General features: G+C 34.7%; 1 protein-coding gene across 1 annotated transcript; it reads right to left on the bottom strand.

Moving 5' to 3' along the window:
• Positions 1 to 379: 379 nt before the first annotated feature.
• LOC111507803 (dnaJ homolog subfamily C member 28) lies at positions 380 to 20,895 on the bottom strand. The gene is made up of 6 exons (XM_023163159.2): positions 20,839 to 20,895; positions 20,657 to 20,788; positions 14,861 to 14,953; positions 11,678 to 11,904; positions 5,275 to 5,422; positions 380 to 866 (listed from the first exon to the last, which is right to left on the bottom strand). Exons 1-6 carry the CDS (start codon positions 20,893 to 20,895, stop codon positions 450 to 452), a joined length of 1,074 nt encoding a protein of 357 aa, XP_023018927.2. The 3' UTR covers positions 380 to 449.
• Between the last annotated feature and the right edge of the window lie 533 nt (positions 20,896 to 21,428).

The raw sequence follows: 21,428 nt of genomic DNA, 5'->3' as shown, positions 1-21,428 counted from the left end.
GCTAGACTAATAGGCATTGACGTTTCATGTTATGATGCGATGAAATCAGCGACATTGCTAATTACTTGTATATTTTCAGTAAATAGTAATTAGCTGTACCAAGTCCAATATTACATATCTCTAAGGACTATGAAATGAGAAAATATGATGTGAATAAAGAAAACATATAAATTTTAAGAAAACAAACATGATCAAGTTGAAAATATAAGAAAATGAGCAATTATATATACATTGGTATCTGAAATCCTTCAGTTTTAGCTACCAATAAAACATAACTGAATGTGTCTTCTTCAATATTATGTGCTGGATGGAAGTTGATGGAAAATGAAATGTAATGTAAAATGTGTAGTTGTTACAATAAATGATTCTGAAGACATCAATGGTATTAATCAATTTATTGACTTGTTAAATTTGGAAATCCAGCATATATTATCAAAAAATATCACATTTTATTTTCCTTTGAGAAAATAATATATTATACCAAAAATATTAACTGTGTTACTATTCTCTTTATCTGTAGCTAGTGAATTTTTTGAAGAATCATTATTAAAACTTAAAATGTCCTCACAGCTTTTCCCATTAACCACAACTTTTTGTGCTTCATTTTCAAGGCACACATTCAACATCTGTTTATTAATTACTGGAACAACTAAATTAAATTTTGCAATTTTTTTATTTATTTCTTTTGTTATATTTTTATACTGGTAAACTTTTTCACTCCAAGCAATATTCTCCTCGACACTTAGAGGATACGGTCCAAAATGTTTACGCTCTGTCAAAAGATCCTGTCGAAGCTGGCTGGCCATTTCTTTGATTTCTTTCTGAAGGGATATATATTCTGGTGTGAATCCGTTTTCAATAAGTACCTGAAATATTGTTTTATCATATATTGATATCAGAAATTTGAAATGATAACAGTATAAAGGGCAACTATACTTCATAACATTCATCTGGAGCTTTAGAGATATACAATGTTTAAATAATAAAATTGATCAAATGACTGCATATCTAAATCAACAAGAGGAAATAAAAATTGCAGTATCGACAGAGCACTGGCTAAATCAATGGCAAATAGATACCTTAGTTATTGAAAATTTCATTGTGGGGACTTACTACTCTAGAACACATCACATACATGGGGGGGTAATGATACTTCTCAGAAACAATATGGAGTACAGAGAAATGAAAGAGGTGGCAGGTTTTTCAATTGAAATGCAGATTGAAATCGTTGGAGTTATAACAAAATATGGAATAATTCTGGCACTCTACAGATCGCCACAAGGAGAAATCGATATATTTTTAGAACAGCTGGACTCAGTCTTGCAATTTATAACAGGAACGAATAATATGGAAAATATTTATTTAGCGGGAGATTTTAACATCGATTTCATGACTGAAAGTAACACATGCTGTTCTGTGGAGGATCTGCTGTCATCCTATGGATTACATAAAACAACTGTAGAACCATCACGTGTAACATATAGATCTCAAAGCTGCATCGATAACATATTCACAAACACAATTTCTGAAACGAACTCTCAAACAGTAAATTTACATATGTCAGATCATATGGGACAAATACTAAATTTGTTTCAAAAAGATGAAAGAATAAAAAATCACATGGTGACAGCGAGAAACATAAATATTAAAAACATTGAAAAATGCAAAAAGAAATTATCAGAATTGGATTGGACAACATTACTTGAAAATCTTGATCCCTGTACAGCCTACACATGCTACCATGATGCATTTCTGACAATATATGAATCATGTTTTCCTATAAAAGAAAAGACAAATAAAAGAAGAACAAAATCGTCAAAATGGTACACTGAAGAACTGAAAAAGATGAAAAATAGATTGGATGCCTTAGACACAATAAGGAAAGTAAGATCAGATGAAGCATCAGATAGAGCTTATGTTCAGTACAAACACGATTATAATAGAAACATAATAGAAACAAAAAAGAGGTATAATGAAGAGTACATTGCACAGGCTGTCGACAAAACTTAAGCAATATGGAATATTATTAAGTCTGAAACAGCACCGAATATTACAAAAATCAACAAATCTAAACTCATGGCTGATGAGTTAAACGACTATTTTGCAATGGTAGGATCAGAAACAGCAAGTAAAATAGGAAAAATCAATGTTCCCTCTATTGAAATGCTGAGAAATAATAATATAGATAATGTCTGATCAATCTATTTTTCTGAAGCGGATGAAAAAGAAATTAAACAAATTTTAAATAAAATTAAACGTAAACGAACTGAAGATATATTTGGAATTTCAACCACAATTTTGAAGGACTTAGGTGATGTAATAGCGCAACCTATTGCATTAATAATCAATAAATGCATAAACGAAGGGGTGTTTCCAGATGAACTAAAGCATACAAAAGTTATACCAGTTTTTAAAAAAGGGAAAGATATTCCGAATAACTTTAGACCCATTTCAATTCTACCAGTAATATCAAAGATTTTCGAAATGGTAATCAAAAAGAGATTAGTCCAGTTCTTTGACAGTTCAGCATTTTTCAACAGCTCTCAGCATGGATATCAGCAAGGAAAATCTACAATGACAGCAATGATAGAGATTATTCAAAAAATCATAGATGCCATTGATAATCAAGAGGACTCCCAGATATTAAGCTGTGACTTGAGTAAAGCTTTCGATACTGTTGACCATTAAATACTGTTAGAGAAATTATCATATTATGGAGTAAGAGGAATTTCGTATAAACTGCTCAAGTCATACCTGTCAAATCGTTTTCAATCGACATGGTGGAAAAATTCACTATCTCAGACAATTCCGGTAACTCAAGGAGTGCCTCAAGGTTCTATTTTAGGGCCAATTCTGTTTATCATCTACACAAACGATCTTCTCGAAAATATCAAGGTTTATGCATCAAGTGCATATGCAGATGATACAACTTTTCTAGTTAAAGGCAAAGATGAAGGTGACATAAGACAACAGACAGAGCAAGTTCTAGCCGAAGCAGATACTTGGTTTACGGCAAATATACTCCTGCTAAACAAAGAAAAAACTCAAAGGCTAATGATTTCAAGCAAAAACAATACAGAGGAAAAATCACTAAAATTCCTTGGAATACATCTGGACTCAAAACTAAATTGGAAGGTACAAATAAGCAAAATGAGTAAGAAGCTTAATTCAGCAATATATTGTATAAGGAGAATGAAAACAATTTCAACACATCAAGCGGCTAAAATAACCTATTTTTCAAACTTTCACAGCATAGCAACTTAAGGAATCCTTTTGTGGGGCACAAGTTCTGATTCAAACAAAATATTTGTTCAGCAAAAAAAGCCATCAGAATTCTATGCGGACTTGCATATAGAGATAGCTGCAAAGAGGCTTTTCGTCAACAAAGAATCCTCACCATTCCCAGTGCATATATATATATAGTTGTCTAAAATATGTTCACGCAAATCCAGAGATGTTCTCAAAAAATGTACTCAATCATTCTTATGATACCAGAAATAAAGATTTACTGCAAGTTCCTCTTCATCGATTGAAGAAAACACAGCAAGGATGCGATTATTGGGGCGCAAAATTATATAATAAAATTCCAGACTTTGCAAAAAAGAAACACTCGAATGAATTCTCCATCTGGCTGAAAAATGTCCTAATAGAAAAATGTTTCTATTCAATAGAAGATTTTATAAATGAATAATACATGTACTACATCTCTTGTAGGTTTACATGTGTATGATAATTTTGTATATATTTATTTATTTTATTTTGATCTGTGCATCTCTGTGTATATGTATTTTAATTTTAATTTTAATACTAAGGAAATAACGACGTTGTAATGTTTCATTTACAATGAATAAATTGATTGATTGATTGAAAAAAAAAAGATATTTTCAGTTGACAGTTTGTACATTGGTAAAAAGGCTATGTAATTAACTCTTCGAACCACCTGAGGGAACATCATAAAAACCATCATTTGTGGTAGTGTGTGTGTGTGTGTGTGTGCATACTAGGGTGGCTCATCTGTATAAGAGTGAAAAAAAAATTTTTGAAGTTTTTTACTGGGCCACCCTGTGAAAATGTTGTGTTATATTAAAAGATGAAACCACCAAAAATTCAACTCAATCCGACAAGAGGAAAACGTGCCGTAGGCAGGCAGGTATATACAATATTATATTGATAAACCTCATTTCATTAGCTATCGAGGTGTGGATTAAAATATTTATTTCTCAATTGCTCACTTCTAAGAATAAAAATATACCAGAGCCTTTACAGGTAGTTTTTTTCTGGGAATTTTTGTTTATTTACAGGTGGTAAGCCAGTCACCACCCTATATAATAATTTCATACTTATATTAGTATGCAACAGACCTTCCTAGTTTGTTTGTGTATTTTCTTTATGAAATTTAAAAACAAATGTTGCATATTAAAGTGCACAATGTATTTAAACACAAATTACTCATTACAGCTGAACCATATGGTTTAGAAGATGTGGCACTTTCAAGAGATAACTGTCTCTAGCAATATGTTATATGTTGTTCGTAATCTTTTTAATGTTATTAACAAATCACTTCCCGATGTAATGGGATGAAAATGTACACTATTCCTTTTGACTTGTACTATACAAATTTTGTAATTTGTCCCTTGTGCGAAATAAATATTCTACTCTATTCTGTTATAAGACTCGAAGTTTACGGAAAAATAGTGTCCTGTACTTAATTGGATATTATACAACCCAAATTGTTGATACTAAATTGCCTTCTAAGAAACAAGTTTTGGATGTTTTATTTTTTAACATGCGTGAAGTGAAACTAAGTTTAAGTGAAAGTATCGCGCTAACTATTAAAGAAGTTTCTGTTTTTTGGGACAAAGCTCGCACACCAATTCGAAAAGAAAACAACTGTTTTGAAAAACTGAAAAAACTTTACGCAGAGTGGAAAGAAAGTAGATAATGACACAGCTGAGAGGGGTATCAAAATAATTGATGAGTATAACAAAATATTAACTAAGGATTAAGAGCAAAAGCAATTTTTACTCAGAGTTGTTAAGGATTATAAAACACGTTTTCAAAATGAAATTTCAGTAGGGATGTTTTTTCATCAAATGGAACCTTTTTTTAGGGGTGGCAGCATAAGATGGGCCACCCTAGTGCATACGTGAATAAATTATGTGTCTACCTACTGCATGCACTACCAATCAATGTGCATATACTTAATTGTAATATTTTACCTATAACGAAAATAAACTTGTTCAATTTCATTACAAAAACTCATTACCAACTCACCTCATTTATTTTATGAGTTACGAAGTCGACATATGGGTTTCTGTTTTGGTGTGATGGAAGTGGTTTGCCACTATTCTTCAAGTTATTGAATTCACCCTTTGATATCGACTCCTGAATTAGATCTTCAACTAAGCGGTCAAATCCATGCCTGTAAAAGAAGAAACATCAATTAAATGTCGAATGTGATTACTCCTCGGATTTGACAAATTGGGTTTGAGCATAATAAACATGTTATGTAGCACCAATACTAATGACAAAGTAATAAAATTATGACATATTTTAGATTAATTGTAGAACTGCAAGAAGAATGAAAATAAATTATGGTAATGGGATAAGGCTCTTCAAAGAACTTGCCAAATGTATGAGGTTGAATTCTGAAGGATCCGATATTTGGATCAATGATGAAATAGGAAGAAAGAAAATAAAGATGGTGAGCTGAAGTCAATCAGTATCTGCCTGACGTTCATTTCATAAAAAAATCGGAAAGCAATAAAAATTGAACAAATTGATGTCAATAATTCCTCCGGCTTATAGGAGTGCCGCCATGAAACAACTGACTATTATTCATCCATACTTATAACCGTCAGATTAATCGTGTGGTTTGGTACCCAGTTACAATAACCAGAAAACACACATCGAGTTCAAATATTAAGAGCCGAATAAAATATAAGTTCGACAATAATGTCATATACTTATTTATGATAATATAAATTATACATGTAAACAGTCATGATTGTCATAAATTCAAATGCCTTAACACTTACCATTTACTATCCTAGAACTTTTTTTACTCAAATTATGAACAGAAAATAAGTATAAAAACATCATCATAAGAACTCCTCGGCACCTTATATGTGCCCTGAACCAACTGTGAGAGGTAGGCAGGTAGCTCTAGTCAACCACCGATTGCAACCCGCGAGGGTTGATTGTGGCTCACACTTATTCAAACTCGACCAAACAAATTCACTCACCAAACAAACAAAGTCGATTACTTCATTTGGTGAGTGGTCTTTCAAGCCAGCTAGCAAAAGTGAGACTTTGCCAAACTTTGGAAACCTGATATGGTTCGCGGCAGATACAGAGCATGTGCTTTGTATCTGCTCAAGGTTAACAGACGATGATAAATTTTTCTCAATCTAGTGAGGAACTGATCAGTGGTCAGTCTAGTACTACTTTCGTCAAGTAGGAAATGCCCTCTAATGACTGCACGGTACTAACTGAACCCACCAAGCAGGGGATGCTCTCCTGAATCTCACAGATAACCTTCAGCCATTCAGATCGAAATGTGCAGCTATAGATTCGTATCTGTGAATCATCTTCTGGAATGTTCTCTTTGGTACTCATAATAGCACACTGAAGAGACTTCTATTAATTTTTTGATATTTCGGTTGTCATTCCCACCTTAGTGACCTCAGCAACCTTCCCATATGAGGGCACTGTAAGTTAGTTATTCCTGACGATATGCTAGATTCACTCATGCAGATTACTACAAGATATCCTTTTCTTAAGGAGGCAATGAGTCAATCAATCAATCAATCCTATAATAATAATAATAATAATAATATTTATTCACCATTTGTGATACATAGCGTATATATGGTAGGTCAATGATTATTTACAAAAAACAGTACGTCACTTATGAATAAAATTATGGAATCAAAGCTTGAATAAAAATTAATATTTGCATATACAAAGGTATAGGTACATATAGATATATAAAATGCTAATTAAAAAATGGATAAAAAATGTGTCAATTTTGCTTGCCGTAGTCAAATAAACATACATATGTATATATTTACATATATACATATATTTACAAACATGTACACACATATTTAAAAAAAAAAAATTCATTCCGAGACCCTATTGGGTATAGATCATGTCAATCACAATGAACAAAAAAGAAGTTCTTATCCTAAAAAAAGAAATCTATAGTTTTACAATCAATATGTACAATCACAAATATATAAAAACATATACTAATTCGCTATTGCTTTAAATTAAAATACTCAGTGACGTTGTCAAACAAATTAATTTGTAAATATTTTTTCATGGCGCTTCGGAATCTGGATAGTGTGGTCTCATTTCTAATATTTACTGGCAACTTATTGTAAGCCTTTATACCCATGGAAATTGGTCCCTTTGACACCAGATCAATATTGTCAAGTCTGGGATAGATATTGCTGCTAGCTCTAGATTGATATGGGTGTACATCATTATATCTCGGAAGTGTATTTCTGGTTCTATAGATATTACATACCACCTCCAGTAAATACAAGCAGACTAATGGCAGGTTATTCAACTCTGTAAATACAGGTCTACAGGAGAGTCTGTTTGACGTTTTCATTATAGCTCGTATTGCTCGTTTTTGTGATAAAATAAGACCTTGTGCTGCCGGCATTGCTCCCCATAGCATTATGCCATACATTAAATTTGACTGAGTTTCTGCAAAATAAAAATCTCTCAGGCAGTTCTTATCGATATGGTTACGAATACACCAAATTTGATACGTTTTAGATTTTTTTTTGTCATATATATATATATATATATATATATATATATGGTCATGCCAGCTGATTGTTTCTTCTAAAGTCAATCCTAGAAATTTCACAGAAATGTTTCGGTTTAAGTGTACATCGTCAAGTTTCAAAAATATTTGATAGTTTGTAGTCCTTTGTCTAGTATGAAAGATTACTTATTCTGTTTTTTTGGCAGAGAACCATTCTCCAAGTTTCCCTAGTAACAGATTGCAGTCGTCCTCGTTAGTCAGAATGCCTTCGCGGTCTACTAAAAAAGCTGAATCATCTGCATACTACGTTATATTGTATTCCGGTAGATATTCCACTAAGTCAGCAATGAACAGTACTGAAGATAGTACACTACCTTGAGGAACGCCTACTTCCAGCTTTACGGTTTCTGAATGATGCCTACTCACTGATCCATCTGGCTTATTTTGTGATATTTGAACAAACTGACTTATGTCCAACAAATCGCTCCTCGTTTGCACCCCGTTAGAGAACTGGGAAACTCTTTCTTTTGATTCGATATTACAAGGAAAACAGTTGTGATCATTTAGTCAACGTTCATATCCTCTGTAGGCCAAGAGCGGACATATCAGAAATACGCGACGGATGTGGCTGCTCATCGTTTTGAGGTTCAACTCAGTACACCACGAACTTCACTGCTTAAGAACTCTTTCATTTGGAGAATTGTGTGTATGTGGAATAAACTTCCTGAGAACGTTTTTCTAAATCCAACGTGAATCGCTATTTTCGCACAGGCACCACTCAAAGAGCGCCTTAAGGATTCTCCTATAGTGCTTGTATTATATCCTATATATATAGGAAAAGTATCGGATTCTTACTTCATGTCCCATAAATGTTTCCACGAGTAGCTAGGGAAACGAGGTCCATTAGGACAAAACCCCGTGTTACCGTGACAAATCTTTCTATGGCGAGAGGGTACCCGGTATCTTCAAGGTTACGGATTTAGGAGAACTCTAACCTCCACGGGTGACACCTTACCCGGCAGGGCGTGACTATAAAGGATATGAAAATCAATAGTTCAGGACCAGATCACAAAACATGAGAAGTACAGAGAATGAAAAGACCTGGAAATACAGAGGCAAAACTTAGTAAAGGTTTTGCTTCAAAGCTGCAGGGATGAATTGAAAACCTTTCAAAGGATGAATATTACTGTTGTTTTATCCCAACACCAAACAGTTATTTTTAACACCTCGGCACGTGTATCAATCATGAAGTTGTCGGTGTGCTGCTCTGAATATGTAAATATGATCCAACTATGAGCATCATCTTGTTCCAGAGAAAATGTTTTTTTGTCCAGTTAAAATGATTACTGCTCAAACTAGGAAAATTTATCTAAAGCTTATTCAAAACGTCATTTGAATAAGCTCTAGAATGGGCTGTTTCTCCTGATATAACCGACTTTGTATCTATTACAGTTTTCGATTCTCTCATGCTGACCCTGCTTATTTGGACAGACAGTATATGGCAGTGAAATTGTCTTTGCCAAGTTGTCGTCCTTTTTTGCCACATTCCCTGCCGTTTATAATGTTATTTATTTTCATAATTACAGGTTTTGATAATGCCTCAAAATGTTCAGCTTTTCATTATATTGTATTGTTTATTTTGTAGTAGGCAGATTGACACACAGTGTAATCAGGTTATCTAATATATAAAAATGGATGTTAATTGGTTGTTTGGTAAGTGATAAACTTCTACATCGCTCAACCGATCGTGATGAAACTTGACATGTATAAGTAATTTTTCATAGAGAAGGTTGTTAGGCTATCAATTTTTCTGTAACTCGCCACTAGATGGCGCTGTAGATAAATTTTTTTGAAAGCACTGTTCTATAACGCTGCGCACGCCAAGTTCATTGATTCTGATTCTGTCAAAATACTGGAACAGAAGCGATACAGCAATATAGTACCTACTAATTAGTACTACAACTACCAAATTCTACGCAGGCGAAGCCGCGGGCAATAACTAGTCATATATATCAGGCACCTTTTTCAATTTTTGTCAGAACATTTTTTTACGCAAACACACATGAAAAAGCAACTGTTGAAACATTTACATTGTATCAACCCACAAAATGGAAAACCATGCATAATTTCAAACTACGTTAATTCACAACAGATACTCGAACTCTTCTCCATCAACTATCATTCAAGAATATAAGTTAGAATCCAAAGATTTCCTGGCATTTTGGAGCATTTCTGGAGGTATTTGATGATATTTGTCTTTCCTTTCTTGTTCCTTCATGTCTTCGTCAGTTAGGTGTCAGTTTTGAAATTCGTTTTGTCAATTTCATTTTGTCAATTTACGCAATAAAATTTAGTTTTTCACCGTTTCTAAGCTTGATTTGAACATATTATTTACATGTAAGTTAGAGTAAAAGGATATTATGTCCAAACTGGCACATAAATCTTCAGTTTCCAATGTGACGTTTTCTATGAGGCTGATGAAAAGCTTTGAGTTCTTAATATAGGATTGCAAATGTTGTGTTGTGGTTGCAGTATGCTGACGATGGGTCTTAGAGATGTGTTTCGTTTGTGGATCTTTTATAACCCATATAACTCGCAGAACATCCCAAAAAAAAAGAAACCCAAATCATGACTGAAATATGTCGAAGACATTTTCATCATTTGGCCTCATGTACATGACGAACTTGACCGTCTAGACATACCTGTACTTAATCCATGAGAAAATTCAGTTTACCTTAGAGATAGAAAAAAACAATGAGTTGCCTTTCTTGGATGTACTAGTTAGGAGAAAATCCTTTGGAGGAATTCAGCTCAGTCTACAGGAATCCAATACATATTAACAGATGCCTGAAGGCAGCGCCATATCACCATCCAGCACTAATACAAGCGGTAGCCAATACCATTATATCCAGATCTGAACACCAACATACGAAGACACAAAGAAACAAATAATGAAAGACATACAGCATACATACATCATACAATGCACAATGTAATACACCAAAGAGAAAAGGAAAGCAATGAAAAAACAAACACAAGAAAACTAAAAGCCATGCTGCCTTATGTCAGAGGAGTTACAAATAAAAAAGGATGAATTCAAAATTACACAGAATGAAAACAACATATAAACCTACGAGAACCAAGGTATATATAAGATTGCATGTGGAGATCGCAGCGGAGAATACGTCGGCCAAACGAATATGTGAATATCAGTCAGATTAGAGGAACACAAACTCTCACTTCGCAACAAACAAACTCAGCTTTATACAAGCACCACCTTGATATAGGTCACAACAGTGACTTCAAAATCTGCAAACAGATCGCAAGTATACAGCATCATAAGGGAGTCAATCGAAATTGAGAAGATTGGCAGTCTCAACAAGAGAGATAGTGAGATAGAGAGAGAGAAACTTGTTCAGAATAATATGTAATATGCATAATTAGATTGATCCACTATTTTACCCGTGTATTTTTTTCGGTAAATTCTACCAATACACTTTAAGTTAGATTCATCAGCCTTAGGCCATAGTAATTCAATTCTAGTCACTGTCGCGAAAATAAGAAAAAATGCTAACACACTCGAACCCGATATCATTATGCAATAGAGACTGGTAGTGAATGCAATGCATTTCTTAAATTACTCTTACTACTACATTTCTCTTTACTACTAATGAAAAAAATCCGTGTGGGTTTATGAAAAATAAAATTAATTTTTAACAAAAAAAGTATATAACGCCGCCCATGCTATACAAAGAATCTGCCGACGTTCGGTAACTGTAATTTCTGCATATGGCCTTGACTTTCACACATAGGGAGAGAAGAAAGGGATAATAAAATTATATTTTTATTTTAAAAAAATTGATATTACCTTCCTTGTCAATTTATCTGGCTTACTTTGTTTTGATTTTGTGATTCAATGGGACTTTTTCCCAACTCTCATAAATTTTATTTTTATCAAACAGTGACTTTTCATCTGCCACTGCTTTGGATATACGATGATCATACACATTTTCAGCAGCTTTCATTGCTCGAACTTTGTAGTATTGTTTTTGTCTCTGAAAATGATTTCCAGATCCTACTCCATCATAGCTCAAATACTGTCGATGTTGTGGGGCAGTGTGCTAGAAATCAAATTAACTGAGCATAAACTTGGGGTCAGCAAGCTACATTCAAGACGGATTCATGCACCAAATAAAAGTCGTAAGTAGTGAGTCAAAAGAAGTTTTGGATTGTTAATTTTCAAGATGAACCTTCATGTACAAGTCATGAGTTTTTAGCTGAAACAAATGTGGCCAAGACGAATTCTTACAACTTGAAACCTATATTTTCATTCAAATATGTTATAAGATTATTTTTATGGAGATGCACAAGCACTGCAAACATCCTCAGAATGCTCTGAGAGCGGTGCTTCTGAGTTTTATTTAGATTTGAATATCTATAATTATATTCATTTGGAAAAACCATCTCAGAAAGTTTGTTCCATAAGGACGTCATTGTACAAATAAATAAGTACAAATGACCTTCAGAATATATAAAGATATTCGACCTATCTATAAAACTCTTTCATAGTAACCACTTCCAGAATTCCTATATGTTATTTGTATACAGCTGATATCACGAACCTATCTCGAAAATGGTAACACTTAAAAATTTCATTGATATACACAAGAACAATAAAAATATGTTTTCAGATAACACTCATGAATGGCCGTTTTGAGTATTTAGAAAAAAATTATGAAAATGAGGCAGATGAACTTTTCATGTTTTTGATTGAACCAATTTTCAACGTGACTTTTCGTTTTCCAGGGCAATCACATAAATTGTGAGCCATTGAAAGATCACATCCTTTTTCAACAATCTTTGTGAAGGACATGAGACCTGGAAAAAATTAGAAGTGTAGTTTTTCAAATAGTTAACTGATCGTAATAAACGTAAATGTTTTTTTTCGTTTTGGATGCTTCCAAGTCTTTCACTGCTCCAAGTTCTGTATCTGTAGAGTTCTGTATCTTAGGCCATATGTGACCATCGTACATCCTCCCGATGAGTTGTCCTCCTAGGTCATCGTCCATCTCCAGTCTCATCTTCCTGTTCACACATCCTGCATAGAGGTGTGTCCACTAGCGCACTAGCCCCATATTATGGAGATGTTTCCTTAGTTGACAGTGGCCAGTCAGAAATCCTACTGTTAAGCATAGATTTTTCCTGGCCATCGCCAGATATTTTTTCGGCGCCAGCTTCCCAGGGGCGCCCAAGATGATCCTGGCAAGATTGCATCCTTTTATTCCACCCATCTCGTTATGGATTTAGCATGGGTGTAACATTTGGCTAGTTCCGCAATTGTCGAAGTCATCAGGCCGTAGGTGTCACTGGGTCCTAAAATTCTTAGTCCAGCCGCTTCCTTGGCTAAAGAGTCGGCAATGCGATTACCTTTACTCCTGTCGTGGCCTTTAACCCACCTCAGGATAATGTTATTATCGACCGAGTCTTTGGCTAAATCTTGGTGACACTAAAACTAGCCCTGAGGTTACACGTTGTCTATTCAAGGCTAATAGGGCTTGTCTGCTGTCAGTGCAAATTGTATAATTTCGCCAGAAATTCCTTTCCTGGTTATTTCTTTTGTGGGGATTGAGATACCAGCCAGTTCTGTTTGGACCACGCTGGTATTTTTTCCCATTCCCCACTTAATCATTAGGCTTAGTGATCTGGAGTACACTCCACATCCTGAGCCTTCTTTGATTTTTCAGCCGTCTGTATATATGCGTATTGCATTTGTAGCATCTGACTCTGAGTTCTATTTTATTTGTTATATTAAACACAAACCTGGGTTCAATTGTATCACTGGTTGCCTGCATCAGAGGTTGCACAGTATGCGCTTCTCGCCATAGGCCCAGCCTCATTTGACCCATTCCTACTTCAAGGTTTACACCAGCCGTACGCAATCGTAACATGGCCATTAACGCAACCTCCTTAACATACAGGTCCATAGGGGTAAGACCTGTAATTAATTCCATTGCGGCGGTTGGTGTTGTTCTCATGGCTCCTGTGATTTTTAAACAAGGCAGTCGCTGTATTTGATATAATTTTTGGATGGCCGTTGCTTGTAAAACTTTCGGTCCCCATGCAATGGCTCCGTACGTTAACATAGGGCTTATTATTGCAGTGTAGATCCAGGTGACCACACAGTGTGAAAGACCCCATGCGCGTCCCACTGTCCTCCGACGTTGCTCATAAACCACATATGCTCTTTTTGCTCTACTCTGTAGTTGAGAGTTCCATGTTAGCTTCCTGTCAAGGATAGTACCAAGGTATTTCACCTCTTCAGAGAAGTTTAGTTTGCTTATGAAGATTTCGGGAGGTTTTCAAGTTTTTCATAGCTGATTCTCATTCCTTTATTGAATACATTTCCCAAGTATTTTACATCTGTTTGTCTGAAGTGTACTTTATTTTTGTTGAATTCAACATTGAGGAGTCTTTCTCTATTGATTACTTTTCTAAGTGTATTATCATGTTCCTCAATAGTATTAGTCAATATCAACAATCTTCAAAATATATTAAAACATTTTTTGCTTTGCTTATTTAGGCGACATGGGGGGCGGGGGGGTCTAGATGGTGATTACGTCAGCAGTAGTTATTCAATTTTTTACACATATGACAACCCACACATTGTCTGTGTTTGAAAAATGCATATAACAATGTTTACATAAGCATGTGAGAGGGGGTAAGAGCTTTGCTTACATTTGCTGACAATGGGGATGAGGGGGGGGGTAAATAATTGTAATAAATTTGCTTACGTAATACTTGAACGGCCAAAACCTTTCTTTCCCAAAACGTTTTCCATTTTCCAAATGAACTCATTATTACAGTGCTAGTCCAATACGTTTTTTCCATTGATTTACACTCATTCAAAAGTTATTAATGATTCAAAATTCATATTTAAATGATATATATGATTCAAACAGATAACTTCTAAATTATTGTTTGAATATTTAAAGAATATGTCTTGAATATTCGCTTGCTACTTGGACTGTGATTTATGATTTGAGACGGGTGCATTAATCTACTTTCAAATTTGCAAACCTTTATATCTGGGTGATCAATAATAACTCCTTCTTCTGCATCCATTCGATCCCTTGATTTTTTGTTCATTAGATTTCGAAAAGCACAATCAATCTGTAAAACAAGTTGATGAAAATTCTAAAAGAAGATAATGTATTACCTTAAATTATAACCCTATATACGTACACAAACCCAAGTCTGAACACTGACAATTAAATAAATATTGTATAAATCATCTGAGAATTTATTGACAAAAACTTTTGGTGCTTTGAATTCTACGATTTTTGTGTTGCCCTAAATGATTAAAAATATAGAATTTCAATTTTTTGTGTCTAAAAAAAATTAACAGAAAAGTTTTCATCAAAATTTTTTTTTCATTAATTACGGAAAATGACAAAAAAATTAAAATCCTATCAAGTATTATTAGTATTTTTTATAATACCTTGAATTCACTTTGGCCTACCAGATATGAAAAACTGGCCATGAAATTTTCCTATAAGACTGGTAGAATAGGAAGTGTTTTTAAGAACAAGTAATTCAAAAACTTTATACTTTTACATCATTATACAAAAAATGTGTCAAACTTTGAAAGAAAGGAAAAAAATAATCAGCTTCAATATAAACTATTTCTCCATCATTATACAAAACAAGCGGGAAATTTCTTACATCCTTCCTATTTTCAGAAAATTTCAACTTTTTTGTATAATGGAGTCATAGTGTGTCTGACTTGGTTTTACTTTCAACTTGGTCAAGACTTTGTTTTTGTTTGATATAAAAGTGAGAAGATAATTTTCGCACCATCAACAACTTTTTCTCATTTACATATTACACCCTCAATTGTTTTTAATACAGGGACAAACAGGAAAGTTGTCACAAACATACTATAAATTTAAATAAACAAGATTAACAAAGACAAACGTTTTAAACTTAACTTCGGCAATAAGACTACCTCCCAGTGATGAAATCTTATTAATCACTATTCTTTATGTTTATCAACATCTAGAAGACAAAGAAATTCAAAAACTTTTTACTGTAACATCATTATACAAAAAATGTGGGAAACTTTGAAAGAAAGGAAAAAGTAATCAACTTCAATATAAACTATTTTCAAAGATTAAAAAGTTTCATCATTATTATACAAAACAATTAGGAAATTTCTTACTCCCTTCCTATTTTCAGAAATTCACAACTTTTTTGTATAATGATAGAGTCATAGTGTGTCTGAATTGGTTTCACTTTCAACTTGGCCAAGACTTTGGTTTTGTTTGATATAAAAGTGAGAAGATAATTTTACACCCTCAATTGTTTTACAGGAAAATTGTCACAAACATACTATAAAATTAAATAAACAAGATTAACAAAGACAAACGTTTTAAATTTAACTTCTGCAAGAACACTGTTTGTTTATAAACATCTAGAAGACAAAGTTTGGTAATAGGTCTTCTGTATGTAGCAATATTTGTTTTTACATCGACCACTTGCACATTGGCATCTGCACCTGGATAATATGTTGCAGTTACTACACCTTTGTACCAAGTGTTTTTTAGGAATTGATGTCTACTATTATCACTATGTCTCCAACCTTGATTTTTTTTGTGGGTGATATGCACCATTTCGTTTTCCTGGTTATTACCAGCAAATTTATTTGATTCAATGGCACCAGAAATGATCAGTGAGCGATGGAGATTTTGATGGATGTAGACTATATTAGTTTATTGTATAAGTTTGAAAATGTCCGTATAGGACAAAACTACAGTAACGTTAGTTACAAATAAAAGTAGTAATAACATAGAAAGTTTCATTTCTCTTTTCTTCAATTGAGATTTTCGCCACTGTTTCCTTCTTCAAACTTTTCTACAACTTGAACTACACTTGGAGTACCCAATAAAAAATGATTTGGTAGATATTAAAGCTTCAACATCTGAATGATCCAATGATACATGGATGAGAGGACGACTGTTCACAATATGTTTAGCTTCTACAAGCAATGTGTGAAGAACTTCTCGTGGTATCGTCTACTTCAAAACCCCACGTAGAGTTGTTTTTATTGATTTGATGAGTCTTTCCCAACGGCCTCTCATGAGTGGAGCAGAGGGAGGAAACAAAGTTTAAACTCTATATTAAAGGTAATCAGTTCAGAAGAGATTTTATTATGATCAAAAGAGACCTTCTCAGTTCTATATCGGCACCTCTTAAATTTGTCTCATTGTCAGACATTATTTTTTAGGGCACCCTCTTTGTCCGATGAGCCTTCTTATTGCCATTATAGCTGAGTCGGTACTTAATGATTGGACAACTTTCAGATGAACCGCACGAGTGATCATGCAGGTGGAAAGTACTCCATAATTCTTTTCTTTTCGGCAACCAATTAACATCATTGGTCCATACCTACTATGATAAAAAGTTTGACAAAAGAAATTAAACGAGAACTGAGTAAGGGGGCCATTTCTGGAACTACAGGCTGAGCTCTTTTATTTTTGCACCACTGACAGTGGCTCCAAGAACTTCTTACAGCTGACTTCCGTTTCATAGTGAATTGATTTCTTCGGAAAAATCTTCGATCTGAACAAATTTCAGCCAAATTGTTTCTGCGGTTTCTGCATTGTTTGATGATTCATAGACATATCTCAACATCCAAGCTGTTGCTCAAAGTAATTTCTACCATGATGAATATCTTTTCACTTCTGGTAAAGCCTGTTTTAGATCTGAATTGATTTCTTGGTGACAGCCACAAAATTTTTCTTCGCTTCTGATATATCCAGAGATTTTTGGTCATTCTGGGACGGCCATTTATACAAGCATACTCTTTTTTAAATATTCACTCATTTTATTTTCGTATTCTAGACCAAAATCTCAATTTCTGTCCATCTTTTCATCTATTGATTTTATTCGGCACAGGGCAGTACATTTATTATTTGGTGTATAGTTACATTATCATTTTTCCATAAAAGTCCAGTTTCACATCTGTTTGAATCTATCCTTTTTGTCGTCTTCTCCAAAATTATAGAGGCTCTGATGTCATATGAATGTTGTAATGGTTTATAATACTTTTCAATTTTGAAAAATTTTTTCAACTTGGTCCAAATCGTCTTATAAAAAGGGAAAATTATTTATCTACTCGTCCAAAATACTGTTTTATGTTATTTCCATTCCCAACATCGATCTAAATAACCTAGGTTAGTTTTTTCCTCCTTTGTGATGAGATCAATGTGGTCCTGTCCAATAAGAATTTATGATTTTACACAGTGCATTTCTTAGATAGACTTTTAGAGTCAATTGTGAACACACTGTGCGATAGAGCGAAGGATGGGCTCAAATTAATAGAAGCACGGTGTAAGGAACAGTCACTGTCGATCAATCCCAAGAAGACTGAGATGGTCCTTTTCACCAGGAAAAGAAGTTAAACGGGCTTAAAACCTCCCGAAATCTTCAAAAGCAAACTAAACTTCTCTGAAGAGGTAAAATACCTTAGTACTATCCTCGATAGGAAGCTAACATCTACAGAGTAGAGCAAAAAGAGCATACGTGGCTTATGAGCAATGTCGGAGAACAGTGGGACGCGCATGGGGTCTTTCATCCCGTGTGGTCACCTGGATCTACACTGCAATAATAAGACCTATGTTAACGTACGGAGCCATTGCTTGGGGACCGAAAGTTCTACAACCAACAGCCATCCAAAAATTATATCAAATACAGCGACTGCCTTGTTTAAACATCACAGGAGCCATGAGGACAACACCAACCGCGGCAATGGAATTAATTACAGGTCTCACCCCTATGGACCTGTATGATAAGGAGGTTGCGTTAATGGCCATGTTACGATTGCGTACGGCTGGTGTAAACTGCGAAGTAGGAATGGGTCAAATGAGGCTGGGCCTATGGAGTGAAGCGCTTACTGCGCAACCTCTGCTGCAGGCAACAAGCGATGCAATTGAACCCAGGTTTGTGTTTAATAAACCCTACAAAATACAAATTAAGCAGAACATAGAGTCAGATGATACAAATTCAATACGGATTTATACAGACGGCTCAAAAACCAAAGAAGGCTCAGGGTATGGAGTGTACTCCAGATCACTAAGCCTAGGTATTAAGTGGGGAATGGGAAGAAATACCAGCGTGGTCCAAACAGAACTGGCTGGTATCTCAATCGCCACAAAAGAAATAACCAAGAAAGGAATTTCTGGCAAAAACACTGTCTGCACTAATAGCAAACAAGCCCTATTAGCCTTGAACAGACAACGTATAACCTCAGGGCTAGTATTAGATTTAGCCAAAGCCTCGGTAGATAATAACAGGACAGGACAGGACACGACAGGAGTGAAGGTAATCGCATTGCCAACTCTTTAGCCAAGGAAGCGGCTGAACTAAGAATTTTAGGACCCAGTGGCACCTACGGCCTGATGACTTTGACAATGGCAGAACTAGTCAAATGTTACACCCATGCTCAATCCTAAAAGATATGGGATGGAATCAAAGGATGTAATCTTGCCAGGATCACCTTGGGCGACCCTGGGAAGCTGGCGCCGAAGAAATATTTGGCGGTGACCAGGAAAAATCTACCCCTAATAGTAGGATTTCTGACTGGCCACTGTCAACCAAGGAAACACCTCCATAATATGGGGCTAATGAACACATCTCTATGCAGGATGTGTGAACAGGAAGATGAGACTGTCAGGCATGTCCTGTGCAAGTGCCCAGAGTTATTGTCAATAAGAGAGTGTGTGTTCGGCGAGTCTTGGCCTATAAAGGAGATGTCTACCGGTGACCTGTCCACCTTCCTGGAAAGGACAGGATGGACGATGATCTAGGAGGATTACTCCTCAGGAGGATGTACAATGGGTCACATGTGGCCTAAGTGCTGTGGGCCTACACTCACCCTCCCTAATCTACAGATACAGAGAGAGTCAATTGATTGTACAGGAAGAGATAAGTTATGGATCCAAATCGTACTTAGCATCTTTATTATTTCCTCTTATCTTCAAACTGATCTTCCAGTGGAGTACCTTACAGGTCATATAATTTGTTCAACTGAGTTTCATATTTCTGTTGGTCCAGTAGCACCTATTTTCTCAGCCAATACAGCGTCAACTATGGTTACCGTTGAACCTTCATTAAAACAAGCATAAGTGTTGATTTTACCTTTGGGGCCATTTAATTCTTCAAGAGTTATTCTTAATGAAACCTTAGACAACTTCATCCTGAGGAAATGATGGCAAATTTGCTCTTTGTAGTTTTCTAGTACTGTTTCAGGTTCCTTATGTAAAAAAGGATGATGTTTGTGAAGGCAGCCATCAACATCACATTTTTTCTTGCTTTCAAAAAGCAACAACTGAAACATTCTTTATTTTCTTTCACCCAGTCCCAACGTTTCTCATCTTCTCACAGTTGGAGAATATGATTGTTCGGATATACTTGATTTGGTGAATCTTCCCACCCTTTCTTTTTGTAGAACAAATAATGATATCATTAACTTTTATAAAATTAAATCAGGTGACATTAATTGTAATGACCTATTACATGAAGTATAATTCCAAATACCTGTTCGTTCAACTAGGAACAATATGTTTCTACTGTCCCAAATCACCATACTAACTATGGAAGCCAACGGTCTTAACTGTGACATTATTAAAATTTCACTGAATACTTTAAAAAAAGTGAAGCAACAGAATTCAAGAGATAACCAGGATGATAATTTTAAGTTTATATCATTTAAATTTTATGTATTTACATTGATATATGTTTACATTTATATATACATTAAATCATAGTGACAAACAAAGTGTTGTCCCAAAGTGTTTTATAATTGAATTAACATACCTCTTGGAATTTCTTGGCACTGGCTTCATCAGTGCCACTATCTGGATGATATCTTTTAACAAGACTGAGGTAAGCAGACCTGATTTGTTCTTGATCACTCGTTTCATCAATTCCAAGAATTTGGAAGCATTTCTAAAAGTATAATTTGTTTTAAATGAATGGTTGAAAAAACAAAATACTACCTTATAATCCACTTTCTTCGAAAAAAAACCAAAATAAGCAGCATTCCTTCTCACCATATTTTTAGAATTTTTTATAAATATGTTTAATGCCATGGTTCACATAGTATTTTCTGTATATAAAATATATATTATGTAAAATCAGCTGATTTTCATGAGGAAATCATGCATTGTGTGATTATAAGGGAATTTAATCCTTACACTGAACATATAATAGCTAACACTCAACACTTGAGATTGCTGATGGTATTTGACAGTTACCTTCCGTTTCTGTATCATATATTTAAATACAACTTACACAAATTTAATTTGAAAGATCGAAATAAAATAAGAGATAGATCATACGATCATAGTTATCTTTCATATTACATAACACAACAATATGAAATAATATGCGTCAACCAGTCATCAGTCAAATACCAATCGGTAAATAGTGAAGTTGGCTGCCAGACCACGGAACCACAGCATGTAACAATTATGCTGTGACAGAACTGCCAGTCCTAGCGGTTTAAGGTTATGTCGATGGACCCAGCAATTACGTTGTGGTTCCTGCAGTGGTGGTTCTTGTCACGCTCTGGTATTCGAACTCAGGT

Source organism: Leptinotarsa decemlineata, unplaced genomic scaffold (genome assembly GCF_025532065.1).
Source record: "Leptinotarsa decemlineata unplaced genomic scaffold, Ldec_3_MD MMD2_P_RNA_scaffold_2, whole genome shotgun sequence".
Classification (NCBI taxonomy): domain Eukaryota; kingdom Metazoa; phylum Arthropoda; class Insecta; order Coleoptera; family Chrysomelidae; genus Leptinotarsa; species Leptinotarsa decemlineata.
This window is presented reverse-complemented; position numbering and strand designations above follow the sequence as displayed.

Coding starts and splice junctions, on each gene's coding strand:
- LOC111507803 (XM_023163159.2), bottom strand. CDS start 20,895: ATGGTGAGAAGGAATGCTGCTTATTTTGGTTTTTTTTCGAAGAAAGTG. Junction 14,954..20,656: donor GTGCCAAGAAATTCCAAGAG/GTATGTTAATTC, acceptor CTTGTTTTACAG/ATTGATTGTGCTTTTCGAAA. Junction 5,423..11,677: donor AATCACAAAATCAAAACAAA/GTAAGCCAGATA, acceptor CTTCTTTTACAG/GCATGGATTTGACCGCTTAG.